At 45.0% G+C, this 15,208-nt stretch overlaps 1 protein-coding gene across 2 annotated transcripts in view; it reads left to right on the forward strand.

Moving 5' to 3' along the window:
- The window catches only part of Runx1 (RUNX family transcription factor 1), a 225,443-nt gene that overhangs the window by 20,382 nt on the left and 189,853 nt on the right, over positions 1–15,208 (forward strand). Inside the window, exon 2 of one of the 2 annotated variants that reach the window (XM_059277146.1) lies at positions 153–168. The exons of the other annotated variant lie outside the window; for it this stretch is intronic. Coding sequence (XP_059133129.1) covers positions 153–168 — 16 coding nt within the window. The remainder of the gene's footprint in view (positions 1–152; positions 169–15,208) is intronic. 2 annotated transcript variants of the gene reach the window in all.

Below are 15,208 nucleotides of genomic sequence, written 5' to 3' on the forward strand. Positions count from 1 at the left end.
TGGAACATGATAGAAGATAAATATGAACAAAATTTAATTTTATATGTGTGAAAATGTCATAGTAAAACCTAGTGTTTTATATGCTAACTAAAAGATTAATAACAAAAAACAGAAACTAATCTGGAGGCTGGAGAGACGGCTCAGTGATTAAGAATGTTTGCTACTCCTGTAAGAGAACACGGGTCCAGTTCCCAGCACTCACATAGCAGCTCACAACAAGCTGTGGTTCATTTCAGGGAACCCAACACCCTCTACTGACCTCTTCAGGGACCGCACTCATGTGTACATGCTTGCACTCACTCACACAATAACATAAAAATAAATCTTGGCTGGTGTAAGGAATCTAGCCCATTCTTGAGGATTTCCAGAGACCTCTATGGTTTTCCCATCCCCTCCTCCAGAAACCTCTTCAAACTGGGCAACAATCCTATGAGCAAGTTGAATGGCTGCTCACTCTGCATGACTCTTCTCTGAATGCCTGTCTATTCTTGGACGTCACCCCACCATCCTTCTCCCCATGACCTTGCTCTGGAGTGGCTTTTCTCATCTGCTTCCTCTGAGATGCTTGTGCCCACCACAGACATCCCAACATCTCCATAGTTCACTAGTTCAGACAGTGATGATAAGCGGCTTAACTTGATAATCATGAAGGAGTAAGGATTCAGGCCAAAGAATGTCCACCCCTTAGGAGTGGGGAGAGAGCAAGTCCCAGCTCTGTTGGCTAGTGAGATGGAGACCACTGGGGAAACACCGCTGTCTCCTGAGGTGGGTGTAAGATATGGGAAGCCCTGGAGGAGGCTTGCATGCTTCAGGCTACATGGAGCACAGTTGTAAGAAAGTGTGTGCAGGGTGGGATTGTTAAGGAATGGTCCAAACTGATGCATTACTGTTGCCAGTCCTCGTGAATAACTCAAGTGGGCTTCCTTCCTTTTGAAACGTTATCATAAACAAATGGCAGTGTGTAAGTTGAGAGGCTGATTCTAAAGATATGTGTCAGAGTTTCCAATGTCTAACTGTACCGCCCAAAGTAGTCCCCAGCAGACAAAACACCATTCCAACTGTGTCATTCTTAAATTAAAACATTTGGGGTCTGCTCCTTTGAGGTGGCTTTTTGAGTCATCGAACTGGTTAAAGGAGAGAAAATTCTTCTTCCTTTTAGATCCCACCTCGTTTTTTACCAGGACGAGTGCAGATAGATCTCCATGGGCACTTGTCTTCAGTGGCATTGGGCTGTTTCTGGAATTCAATCTCCTCAACTCATCCTCCAGGAATGGTGGACATTGAAGAGAACATGAGCCATGCTATAATTCCTAGTAGATATGGGGGCTTCTGCATTATGGGAGGAGAGTGTGGAGTTGCAGGGTGACTGGGATAAAGGATGGTTATTGTCAGCCTGCTATAGAGTATGTATGTGCTCAAAAGGTTAGCTTCGCTTTGAGTCTTTCCTAGCAAAAAAAGAAAAGAACACAGCCTGGTATAGCAGTAAGGATGGACAACCATCCATTCTCTTCCAGCGGACGATTCCAAAGACAGCCCCCTACCCCCGCCCCCGCCGGCTTGCCTGAAACCAAGAGACATTTGTCTGATTACTGAGACAGATACCAAGGCATTGATGGAGAGTAGCATACACAGCATGGATACTCTGAACAAAGATAATGGATGATTCAGGTGTGGATGGTGTGGGATGACATTTTTGTCAGACCATTTAGAAGTATGCAAAGTTCAGAAGTTATATTTATTTCAGGAATTTTCCATTTAATATTTTCAGATTGTAGTTAGTTAACTTTGGTTAACTGGAATCACAGGAAGAAAGACCACAGAAAAGCAGAGAGTGCTGTAGTGTGTCGTTTTCAGGGCAGGATCCTAACTACAGCACTAAAATTCACTGCTGGAGAAGTTAAAGGGATTAGGATGCAGAAAGTGAATTGAAATTCCATGAAGACTTTTAGAGAACACCCAAAAGTCTACCTTTATCATAGATATGCTCTGGCTTTTACTAGTAAGTAGATAAACCAGTAGAGCTTAAGCAAGACAGAGGTGTGGGGTGTGTTTCTCTCTCCTGTAGACATAGCGTCTTCACCGTGACAAAAAACAAGGCTTCTTCTACCTGGACAGCCTGCCTTCTGTTATACCTGTCTCTTAACACCTCATTCAAGATGGCTGCTGCGTCCCCAACACCTTATCTCTACCCCCTCAGGCAAAATTGAGAGACTATTGAAGAGAACATGCGTTGTTTGCTGTAAGAACAGAGTCTGTTCATAATTCACTGACCAGAACCTAAAAGAACCTCAGAAATACTGGGTAGTAAGGAATGCTGGGAACATAACCTTCTGCTGTGGAGCCATCCCAAGCTAAATTTGTTTGCAAATTTATATCTATTTAATATATCAGTATAGGTGTGCATATACTTGATACAAATGTAGTATATAGTAAAAAAAAAAAAGCAGGCTATATAATGTGTAAACCATGTGAGTATAATAAAATGTAAATATACAATAAATTCATAAATGTGCAAGCATTTTTATAAAATATTTTTAAATGAATGCTCTTTTTTGTTGTTTAAAAAAGCCATCTGGGGCTGGAAATATAGCCATTTGATAGAATGCTTGCCTAGTATGCATGGAACCCTGGGTTTCAGCTCCAGCACCTCATAAACAGAGTGTGGTAGCACACACCTGGAATCTAATAGTCAGAAGGTGGAGGCAAGATTATCAGAAATTCAAAGTCATCCTGGGCTACATACCAAGTTCTAGGATAGCCTGAGCTACATGAAACCCTATTTCAAAAAAAAAATGGATATAGCCCATGATACCCTACAATCTCTGGTACCTACAGATGCTGTCTTCAGTCTCATGTATCCCACACACCAGCGGTCCTCTCTGTGAGTCACAGTGACTCCCGGCCCCCCTCAGTTCTCCACTGTTACTCTCAGCCCTGTTACTTCCAAATGCCTGCCAGTGGTTCTTACCTACCTGCTCTCATGAGTGTTGGTTGCTAATTTCCAGGAATTTTGTGTGTTTAAGCACACATCTTGCAAAACTGAAATTTTAGAAACAATGAAATACTCAGATCGCATCTCTGCCTAATGATGTCTGACTGTCCCCAGCTCTCTGTGCTCTGGGGTTACTGCTGTCGCTCCACTCTCTGTGGCTATGTCCATCAAACTGGGATAGTCCAAGGAGTTGGCTGCAGTCTGCAAAGAGCTCAGCTCCAGACTTTGCATTCTGCAGAGCCAGCTGTGAAGTGTCACCCACATCTGTGGGTCTGGGTGGGAAGGTGTCAGGGGCTCAGTCCCACCCCTGTCCTTAAGGCCTCAGAGTCTCAGCTCTTCTCACTCTGGAAGCTGTTCTGTCTCCTTTTCTAAACCTGTCAAGAGCTCAGTGACACTCCTGCCCTGGTCCTCAGCCCCAAACTAAAGCCATGTGGGCTACACAGCAGGACATCTTCCACTCAGACATCTTTTGAGAGTCTGTAAGGATGCAAGAGTGCAGGATCCATCTCTTACTGGAACATCATCATATAGCTAAAAGAGAGAGATACAGGAGTGAGCCACAGTGATGGAGAACAGTGATTGGCCACAGAGAACATACAGGATAAAGAAGAGGGAACAGACGTCTCCATAGAGAGGGGCTAGTCCAAGACTATGACTAAAAGCAGAGTCCTAGGGATGCCCTGGAACTACCCAGAGAGTCTCCAACTACCAAAACGGATTTCAAATATAAAAGTCATCACTGACGTGCTTTCTAGCTTCCTGTCTAACATTTTAGCATCCCAAGGCTGGTGAATCAACTCAATTGTTAAAATTCTTTTAACCTTTATGTCAACAAGCCAGGCATGTGGAGCTGCTTATAATCCAAGCTACAGGGAGAAGGAGACAGGCAGGTACCTGGGACTCACTCGGTAAGTCAGCACAGCCTATTCGGTGAGGTCCAGTTCCTTGGCTCAAAAGAAAAAGAAAGAGGTGGTTGTCTCCTAGACAACAATAGCCAGTTGACCTCTGGCTTATACAGGTGTGCACATACACACAGACAACAAACACACAGGTTCTACATGTGTGCCCATACACACACACAACAAACACACACAGGTTCTACATGTGTGCCCATACACACACATAACAAACACACACAGGTTCTACATGTGTGCCCATACACACATAACAAACACACACAGGTTCTACATGTGTGTCCACACACACATAACAAACACACCAGGTTCTACATGTGTGCCCATACACACATAACAAACACACACAGGTTCTACATGTGTGCCCATACACACACACAACAAACACACACAGGTTCTACATGTGTTCCCATTACACACAACAAACACACACAGGTTCTACATGTGTTCCCATACACACACACAACAAACACACACAGGTTCTACATGTGTGCACATACACACAACAAACACACACAGGTTCTATATGTGTTCCCACACACACACACAACAAACACACACAGGTTCTACATGTGTGCACATACACACAACAAACACACACAGGTTCTACATGTGTTCCCATACACACACACAACAAACACACACAGGTTCTACATGTGTTCCCATTACACACAACAAACACACACAGGTTCTACATGTGTGCCCATACACACAACACACACACACAGGAAAATAGAGGGGGAGGGAGATGGGGAGGGAGAAAAGCTAATAAACAAACACTTTCGAGTGTGCCCTTTGTCACGCTGCAGTCGCTCCTCCTCGGGGGCAGACAAACCTCTGTGAGGCCGACTGATTGTCCAAAGCTGCATACAAAGTTGAAGTCAGGTCTTGAAACCTCAAGTGTAGGATCTTACCGTTTCTACACACAAGAAGTCACCTTATTGGGGCCTTTCTTCTGTCTCTGTTGTTCAGCTAGCGTGTATTGTTGCCTTCCACAGTTCTCCTCGTGGGTTGCTTCTCTTGGGTCACGTAGGTGTGGGAGTGGTAACTACAGATATGGGTAGACATTATCCTATGTGTGAGATACATGATGATCAGCAATTCTTGTTAACTTGATGACTACGTATGTCAAGAGAATTGACACACCGAGTCAAGCTTTGCGTGTTTGGGGTTTTGGTTTTTGTTTTCTGTTTTTTTTTCTTTTAGACAAGGTCTCCTCTAGACCAGGCTGACCTCAAACACACTGTGTAACCCAGGATAACCTTTAATTTGTACCTCCTAAGTTCTGGGATTAGAGGTATACTCTACCATGTCCAATTTATGTGGTACTTGGGATCAAACTGAGGGCCCACTACGTGCTAGGCAAGCGCAATGCCAGCAGAGCTGCATTCCTAGCCTCTCTTAGGTGATCCAGAATCCTGACACATCTTTAGGAATGTGTGAGGGTCATTACCTAAAAATCTATCATTTATCATGCCTCTGAGTTGCGTGAGTGGCAATTATAGACCTTGCAATGTCAAAAGCTTTGCTTGGTGATGAAATCCTGCCGCTGCATCTGTTTGGAGATCGGGACAGGAAGATCAGGAGTTCAAGGCCTGCCTGGTTACAGAGCAAATTCAAGGCCTGCCTGGTTACAGAGCAAATTCAAGGCCTACCTTGGGAAATGAGTGAGTGGGATACTGTTTCAAATTCTAAAAAATTAAAGGAGGGCTAGGAGTGTAGCTCAAAGGCAGAATACTTGCTGAACAAGCACAGGGCTCCAGGCTCCATCCCTAGCCCAGAAAGAAAAAAAAAGTGATTTAAACAATAAAATTTCCCCACACTGTTTAATATTCCACCCTTTTGTGTCTCACAAACAAGGAAAAACAGTGCATTTGGTATTATAGATTGCTAGGCCTCGTAAACAGAGACTTCATCATTGAGTTAAAATATAACTCCTGGTGTGGGGTGCAAAGACAGACAGACAAATGACAGATACACATGCCGACCAAGTTTTCAAACCTTGCTATTAAATTTGAACCTCACGTTAGCTATGGGGGAATTAAGCCAAAGATCGTATTTACTTTAGTCCCCCACTTTTTTACTAAACTGCCCTAATTCAAAGTTTGCCTCTGACCAGCTCCCTCCTTAATCCCACAGCACCTGCCGGGAGACATCCAATAACCCATTCTTAGGGCCAGAGCATGCACACAAAGAAGGAAACAGAGTCCGGATCATGTTACCAGCCAGCTGCCTCCCAGGGGCCCTTGAGCTTTGGGGTCCACATCTCTTTCTGTGGCTTTCTATAGACTTCATTTGAACAGAGAAATTACAACAGCATTGCCCACTGAAAGCCCAGGAGTGAGGCTGGCTGTGGGGGACAGACGGATGTCCAGAATCCCCTGTGCTTTAAAACAAAAGTGGAATTATAAAGGTCTTCCTGCTCCAGAGCCAGAGCCAACATGGTCCCACTCATGTTGAAAGGATGAAACCCACGCAGGACATTTGATGATCATTAGGGCGTGTTTCATAGGCTTTGACTCTCCAAGTCTTTTTTTTTTTTTTTTTTTTGGTTCCTATACTTTTATCACCCATGGTCCTCTCTGCCTGTGGCCATGCTAGGTTCTCTTTCCCCTGTCAGCTCCCCCTACTGCAATCCATCTCATTTGAATATATTAGCATATTTGTTGTCAGAAGGGGTAAGGGTGGAGACTTGGTCATCCCAAGCAGCTCTTAACCCCAGTGCCTAGAGCTGGGGTTCCAGAATCTCTCTCAGTAGGGCAGTCAGGTGTGCCCTGGGGCTGAAACTGGGGGATAGACATGGGATGTCTCTTTCATTTCTGTCAGTGGCTTGTGGCTGTTCCTTCCATTGGACACAGTGAGCAAGTGCCCTGGTAGAGACAGGGTAACTGGCCATCTATAACGTTCACCTGTTGGCTCACTTAACAATATTCTAGTAACCATAACAAACCAAGTCTTGCTCCAGAAGCTAAGGAGAGAAAAAAATCCCAAACCGAAACAGAAACATTCTCATCAACTCTTACCTCACCTAGGGCATGGACAGTGGGAGGTCATAGCATGTGAATCCCAGTCACTGGGACCATTGCTTATTTAAAATGAACCAGTGGTGAGGGGCTTGATTAACAGTAAATTCTCAAGCCAAGCAGCATGGCATACACCTGTAATCCCAACATGTGAGAGGTAAAGGCAGGAAGATCAGGAGTTCAAGGTCATCCTCAGCTGTGTAATGAGTTCTAGGCTAGCCTGGGCTACATGAAATCCTGTCTTAACAAAAACAAAAACAAAACAAAAATGAGAGAAAAACAAAAACAAAACCAAAACATTAAACTCCAGGCCCTGATAGTCATTACTATGGTATTGAGGGCTTCTTTTAAGTCATTCCAGGATTTACAGAGTAATAATTCTTTGCTGATGGAGGAGCTGTGGTGTGGAAAACCAGAGTGTGTAAAGTGGCTTTCATGTACTTTAGAACCCGAGCCCCACCCAGCATCAACCAACACGTGGTCCTCACGGACTTCAGCACTTTCTCTGAGCACTTCTGTATGGGGACAGACCTTACCTGGAATATTTAGACAGAGTGTGGTTTGCATAATTGCTGTGCATAGCATAAGCTGATAGGATGCTTAAGCTTGGAAGTGCACACCCCCATAAACTCACCTTCTGTGCTTGTGGAAACCAAGCACAGAAGCCAGCGTGTGTTTGGCACTCCATTTCCTCAGTGTGAACATCCTGAACCACCCTGGGGAACAGGAACCTAGACATGTCCTTTAAGCGATGCGCCCCCATGCACTCTATTCTGTAACCTTCAGTCCTTCGAGATCAGAAGCATGTGCCTTGGTTACAGATGGGGTCTGGGGACAGGGATGAGCAAGGATGACTCAGACCAACCCATGGAGGAGGTACCAATTGCTATCCAGCTGGCCTTGCTTTGCACACCATTTGAACCATCTGGGAGTCCATTTTTCAGTGATGTGTGCTCCATCACTGTGTTGATAAACTCCAACATTACAATTCCCAGGAGTATACAGAAGTATAACTAATGGTCAAATTGCATTAACGTGACTGTTGTTCTTTGATGAATTAAACCACAAGGCCCCGTAGCACCTCAAGATCACCATCTTGGTGGGGCTGAGGAGATAGCTTGGTGTTCAGGTAGAAGGCTTGCTGCTCAGCAAGAGGACCTGAGTTCCATCCCCAGCATTCATATAAAAAGCTAGGTGCAACAGGGCATGTTCCCGTAATCTAGCACTGGGGTCAGAGGCAGGGGCATATTGGGAGCTTACTGCTGCTCAGCTTGTTGAACCAAAGCAGTGAGCTCAAGGTTCAGGAAGAGACTGTCTCAAAGAACAAGGTGGAGAGGGTTGAGCAAGACACTAGCCTCCACATGTGCACATCCTACTACACACATATGCACATACATCCAACACACACAAAGAATTAAAAAGACAACCTAGTGAATAACATTCAGTTGACTTGTATAATGTGGAGGATAAACTGCTAGACAGTATGAAAGACATAAAGCAGGATTGATTTCAGTCTAAAAACCAGATGATCTGGTAGAGACTCTTAACCTCACATCAACTTTTACCAATAATTATTAGGCAGATTTTAAGAATAAGAATACACCAAGGAAGGATTTGGGCCCAGCAGAGTTGGCACAGGATTAAAAGATGCTGTAAGGCTTCTCTCCTTAGGATCAGGTTCCCCTTTGACACATGGCTCTACATTAGGGCCATCAGGGAGTCCACTGATAATTGCTTGTAATTCAACACACATGACCAGCCATCCCAAAAGCCAACAGCAATCTCTCTGTTACCAGTGGGCCTCTGGGTTTTCTTTCTTTTCCTTTGTATTTCCCTTATTGGATCAGTAAATCTATTCAGGCACAGTTTTGCATGATAATCTAATAGATATGTAATTTTATCTCCTCTAGAAGCACTCATATTCTATACTCTTCATGATCATTCTGTAATCAGCATGGTTAGAAGAGGTAGGGCCACCTCAGGTCCTATCCATGTTGGAGGACGGTAAGGTAAGAGTGGGGGAATAATGGTGCCCAGACACATCCTGGGCTCACCACTGCTGACTCTGACCTTGGCAGAAATAGCCTCACCGTGCACATTCAGCTAATATTTAGATGTAGCATAATAGAAGGTCTGCCTGTACACAGACACACAACCTAATTTCCTCTATCTCTTTTTAAATGTTACTGGGGTGTGCCACAGCCAGGTAGGAAATCTCTCAGTCTGAAGCTGAGAAAAGACCAGCCAGCCGTCCTTCCAAGAACATACTAGGTAGACATATGTCATTAATCCAGCCCTCTGTCATACATGAAGTTACACGCATGAGTTCCAGTTATTAGGAAAGGGGGAATGTCAAAAGATGGAAAAAATAACCATTTAGTAAAGGATTCTTCCTCTAGGCAGGAAGGGAGACTCCTAGGAGTCAAATTGAATGTGTCGTCTTGGTGCCATGATGAAGGTGTTAGCATTGAGGAAAGATGAAGGGGTTGTGGCTGGGGAAAGGACTGGGGGAGCTTAGAAAGAAGTGGATTTTAACTCTGCCCTTAAGTGGGGTAGCTTTCTGAAGCACACAAGGAAGATCAGATGGCATTAGCGCACAAAGCTCCACCCATAAAGCCATGAAGAGAAAACAGCATAGCATACGTTCACCGAAAATAGCAAGGCCATGCTGGTGGGACATGTAAGTGATGAAGGCAGAGATACTCAGTTGGAATGAAGCTGGGCCCATAAAACAAGGCAGAACCTACAGGGCTTTGAATGGCAGAATAGAGAATTTTGACAACATGGAGGCTCAAGGATGTTGTTTAATGCTGAGGCGTGACAGTTCTGGCTTGTAGGAAAACCTCATCAGTGTTGAGGGGTGGTGTGAAGAAAGCACCTCTCTTGAGGACGTAGTTGCAAAGTGGTGAAAAAGTTGCAACCAGGGCCGGGCGGTGGTGGCGCACGCCTTTAATCCCAGCACTCGGGAGGCAGAGCCAGGCGGATCTATGTGAGTTCAAGGCCAGCCTGGGCTACCAAGTGAGTTCCAGGGAGGCACAAAGCTACACAGAGAAACCCTGTCTCGAAAAACCAAAAAAAAAAAAAAAAAAGTTGCAACCAGGACTTTGTCTTTGTGGGAAGAAGTCCCACAAAAAACCCAAAGAGTTTTCCATGATGATTCTCAAGCCTGTCAGTTTGACAATCAAGGTTAACCATCCCGTGGGAGATTGATTTGATTCCTATTTTTATTGAACATACAGCTAAATGTTTTCGTCTCTATGTATGTTCCATTTCTATGTATGTATATCCAGTGGCTAATGTGATAGTTTATGGCGTTTCATTTTTGTATGTGTCCCAGAGCTGGTGAGTATTAACAATACTCAAGGCAGTCTCCGTTTCAGACCAAGCACCTGTTCATCAGCTGGGAGACAGGCTGGTGGTTACAGTAGTTCAGCTGGGCAATCAATGCAAAGATCAGGCAGCCACCTGATCTGTGGTTGGTTCTCCTTCAAGGGTCTGCTCCTGAGAAAGGCATAGGCTGTAACAAGAGAGAAAGCAAGAACTATCCGGTGCCAATCAGGAAGGGTGGTGTTCTATACTTTATTTTTCCAACTCCTTCATCCAGGTCATTAATATCCACTGTCAGTTTGACAGGAATCGAGAATCATCCATCAGACAGACCCCGAGCTTGTCTGTGAGAGGGTTTCTAGATTGGGCTCGTTGAAGTAGGATGGCCCATGATCAATGTGTGTGGCTGACATTCAGACAGAACAAAAAGGAGAAGATGAGCGGAGCACCAGCATTCATGGGTCTCTGCTTCCTGGCCATAGACAGGAGGTAACCAGCTGCCTCATTCCCTCTGCCATACCCTCCCTAGAACTGTGAAACCCAGGAGATCATTCTTCAAGTTGGTTTGTCATGCATTTTGTCACAGACAAAAGGAAAAAAAGGAATTAATACTAGAAGCATTTAATTCCATCCCTGCCCACAATCTCTCTAACACACTACTCTAAGCCTCAGGATCAAAAGATTTGCTGAAATGTTTGCCCTGGCCTGATATTTACCAGTCCACGAAAAGACATACTAAATCTTAATATCACCTAGAATGGACCAAACAGGTATGTAGTACTGTGCCCAGCACTTCACATGGAATAACTAAAATACTGGTGTTACTATCTTCATAGGCTCAGAGGGCTCACTTGACTCCCCTAAAGTCACCCTGTAGAGCCCAATCTCAAACCCTCCATGTTTTTTACCTCTGTACCACATGAGAAGGTTTCTTCTATGCCTACTAGAGAAAGGATGCTTTGGAAAGTTGGGTAGATGGAGAGGATGCTGTGCTTTTATACTAGCCAGACAGGATGTCCTTCTTGTTGTATTTTCTGAAAAAGACATTTAGATAAATTTGCCACTTGGGGCTTTTGTGGAAGCAAGGTAATTTTTCTATCTATGTACTGGGAACATTCAATTACTTTTCATCTTTGGTCTTTAATGTGTGAGTGCCCTACCTCCTTCCTCCACATCCCTTCTCTCAAAGACAACTCATCTAAAGGCCACAAAGCACAGCCCCTGGCTGCTGAGCTGCACAGCCCTGCTCAGCTACAGTGTCATCCTAGGCTCTGAAGGGCCTGGTGGTAATGGTAGACGAACCTTTGTCTTCTCATCTCAGAGGATGACTAAGAGGGGATGTGCCTGCCAATAATCACGGGAGGCCTTTCAATGATTCTTCCCAGATGGGACGATGTCATCCAGCAAAATCCAACCTCGGGCATTCCAGCTGAGGAAAGCCAGGGTAGCCAGGGGGCTGGCTGCCACATTCCAGTTGAAAAGTAAGTGTGAACATGTCAAGGTCATGTAGCAAAACTGCAAAGCGCTGTAGGAAATAACATAACAATGTGTGTCCAGTCCCTGGCAGTGACGTGAGATTCAGAAGGTGTCTCAAAGGTATGCCAGGGATGAGAGCTTCCAGCTGCAGTTGCAAGCCCGCTTTCTCCTCCCCCAGGTTCAATATTTACAGCAGCACAAGGCGATGAGCCCAGCTAGCTCCATGCTTGTGAGAAACTCCATGCAGGCTCTCCCATCAGAGGCTGGGTTCTCACAAGAGCTAGCTCTGAAGAGGAGCTAAGAGAGATCGAATATCCCTTACAGAGATGGTGATTAAGTGTTGGGGACAAGGATGGGACTTCAGAGACTCTTTTAAGTGATGTATATTATGTTTGAAAAACATAATTCCCAGGCTTAAAAATAAATGAATGGAGAATATATACATTATAAAATATTTAACGTGGAATGTCTTAGAATGATGAAATCATGGGCAGAGTCTTGGGGGTATACAGGCATCTAACACAAGTCTGGTGTGTAAAACATGATGCTCTAAAGGTAAAAACACAATTCTTGGGACATAAAATGGGTTGTACAGAATTCTCATGAAGTTTATAGGGCTTTGGGCAGTGTATAGGATGTGAGTAAAATGTAACCTATATGTCTATCTGTCTATCTGTTTATCTATTCATCTACTCACCTAACCTTACCCATCTACCCATTCATCCAGCTGTCCTTCCGTCTGTCCATACAGTTACTCTGCCTCCATCTCTCCTGCCCCTCCATCACTCTGCTGAATAGGATGAACATGTCTGAAAGGAACAAAATCCAACCCCAGCAAAGAATAAATTCTTTGAGAACTCTGTAGATCTCTCTGATCTAGCTATGACTTTTCGATCCTCCACTCAGTAGGGCAGCAGTCTAGGAGACCTGGAAGGCAGGTGGGGAACAGTGCTGCTGAGTTAGTTGTGAGACACTGAGGCACAGAAATTGAAACTGAAACTTGAAATGTCCTAACCGGGGTGGGGCCTTGGGAAGACTCAGAGAAAAGTTGCCCAGTTACAGAGACCCGGCAGGAACTTAAAGCCAAGGTCCTTGGAGGCCTAATGTGTCTTCCAGGACTGAATGCTCACTGGAAGCACAGGACAGTCACTTGCCCAAGACACCATAAGCAGGAGGCTGATGAGTGAGCTCTCTCCATTCTGAGCATCCATGCTTCCTCTCTGCAGAGGCGTGGTCCCACCACAAAAGGAGTTCTGAAGACACAGGATGAGGCGGAAGTAGGGGGCAGGAAGTTGAGGTCCCAGTTCACCTCATCTCAGATCCACTCAGGAGAGTGGCACAGTCCCCCAGCGATGAATGAAGTGCTGAAGGTGGAGTTAGTGAGCCTGAGCTCTGCGTGACCTTTGTCTGCCACTAGATTCAGGATTCAGCCTCGTTTTGTCTTAAAATTCTCACAGATGGGAGCTGATTTCATTCAGGGGCTTTTGAGATGTGCTATGAGACTAAAGCCTACATAATCAGAGCCATGCCAACGGCTACTCTTGCAGAGCAACCCATGTTTCATTTTATTATTTATTGATTTGTTGATTTATTTATCTATCTTTGCTTTGTTTGGTCCTTTTTGGCTGGCTGCTCTGTTTTTGTTTGTTTGTTTGTTTAACGTTTTTATTGTTTTGGGAAAGAGTCTTGCCAGGTAGCATACACTATCTCCCAGCCCTTTGTGAGAGCTTTGAAGACTCTTGACATTCAGCCTGGCCACATTTTCAGGTTGGGTACCTCAGCCTGTTCAGCATTTCCTCAGGGGAGGAAACGCTCCTTGCTGGTCTCAGGGAGAGTTCAGCCCTCTCTCCCTCCAGTAAAAGCTGCCCCTGAGAATGAAGAGGCATCCTTATGAGGTGCTGACCCTCATGAGCTGCAGCTTTGGCTTCGGGATGTTCTCTAGGAGACTTCCAAGCTTCAGGGGGTCAGTGATGTAATTCAGGACAATGTTCCCAAGACTGCTCTAAAAGAAGAGGCGGGTGAGTCATCCCTTCGCAGACAGCTTTCTCCTTGGTCACTCATCATCGTCATCATCATCAAAGAGGAAATCACCAGTTAAGCATGAAATTGAACATTAGTTTGGACGTAGCTGCGTCTACAAGTACTAAGTGTCTCACCTCGGGAGTCTCCCATTACAGCTCATCCTCATCACTCACTTGCAGACAGTGCTGCAATTTTCTTGCCAGCTGTCGGCTCCTTGCTATGGAGACTCGCTCTCACCCAGCTGAAGCCAAGTCCTGGCATCCCACACAGTCATAATAAGTGCATCTCCACTCACAGGGCCCCTTGGCCATCAATGATTAAGATGGATTAAGATCCCTTGATGACTTTCTCAGATGGAGGAGTGATTTCATGTGTATTGTGATCCAGGTATAGCGCCTTGGAAGAAGTGAGATTCTGAAAACAGCCCAAGACAATGAACTTGCCTCTCAGATAGGAGGAAGTAGAACTCAGCACTGCTTTGGTGTGTGGTGATATCTCACTGTCCTGGCACCTCTGTGCTAAGCTGTGCAAAAGTCCCCTTGGTGGTCACCTGCTTTATCTCAAAAAGCAAAGGTGCAGATACATTTATCTCCTACAGGGTTTACAGCCATGTGTGCAATCAGTAAATAGTTATCCTGGGTATTGTCTATGTGATTATAATGTGTTTTGTCCTGGAAATGTAACAGTGAACAAAGACAATCATCCTGGATGGTGAGAGTTATATTAAGTGAGAAAAGAAAATCAAATGAGTTGGGGCCAGTAATAGAGCAGCAGGAAAGAGTAAGACGGAAGTGTGTCTGGGGGTGTGCAAGGAGGATGGAAGGCAGGTCACACTGAGTGGGGCTGTGCCATGTGACTGGGGAGGTGCACGTCTTCACCAGAAGTAAGACAGGGTGGGCGCTATGCAGGTGGCTGGTACAAGAGGGTACCAGATGATCCAAAGAATAGTCAGCAGAAAAACGGGTCACTACTTTAGAAAGGGTCTTAGTATTTTTGTTTGAAAGTTTTTTTTCTTCTCAGTGTTGGGAGAGTGCTTGGTAAAGTGTTTGCCTTGTAAGCATGTGGACCTGCATTCCATTGCTAGAACCCACATTAAACAAGAAGAAACTGGGCCGGGCGGTGGTGGCACACGCCTTTAATCCCAGCACTCGGGAGGCAGAGCCAGGCGGATCTCTGTGAGTTCGAGGCCAGCCTGGTCTCCAAAGCGAGTTCCAGGAAAGGCGCAAAGCTACACAGAGAAACCCTGTCTCGAAAAAGAAGAAGAAGAAGAAGAAGAAGAAGAAGAAGAAGAAGAAGAAGAAGAAGAAGAAGAAGAAGAAGAAGAAACTAGATACGGCAGTGTTACTGTCTAGAGCAGTGGTTCTCAACCTTCCTAATGCTGTGGCCTTTTAATACAGTTCCTCAGGTTGTGGTGACCCCCATCATAAAATTATTTTTGTGGCTACTTCGTAACC

This window comes from Peromyscus eremicus, chromosome 12 (genome assembly GCF_949786415.1).
Source record: "Peromyscus eremicus chromosome 12, PerEre_H2_v1, whole genome shotgun sequence".
Lineage (NCBI taxonomy): Eukaryota > Metazoa > Chordata > Mammalia > Rodentia > Cricetidae > Peromyscus > Peromyscus eremicus.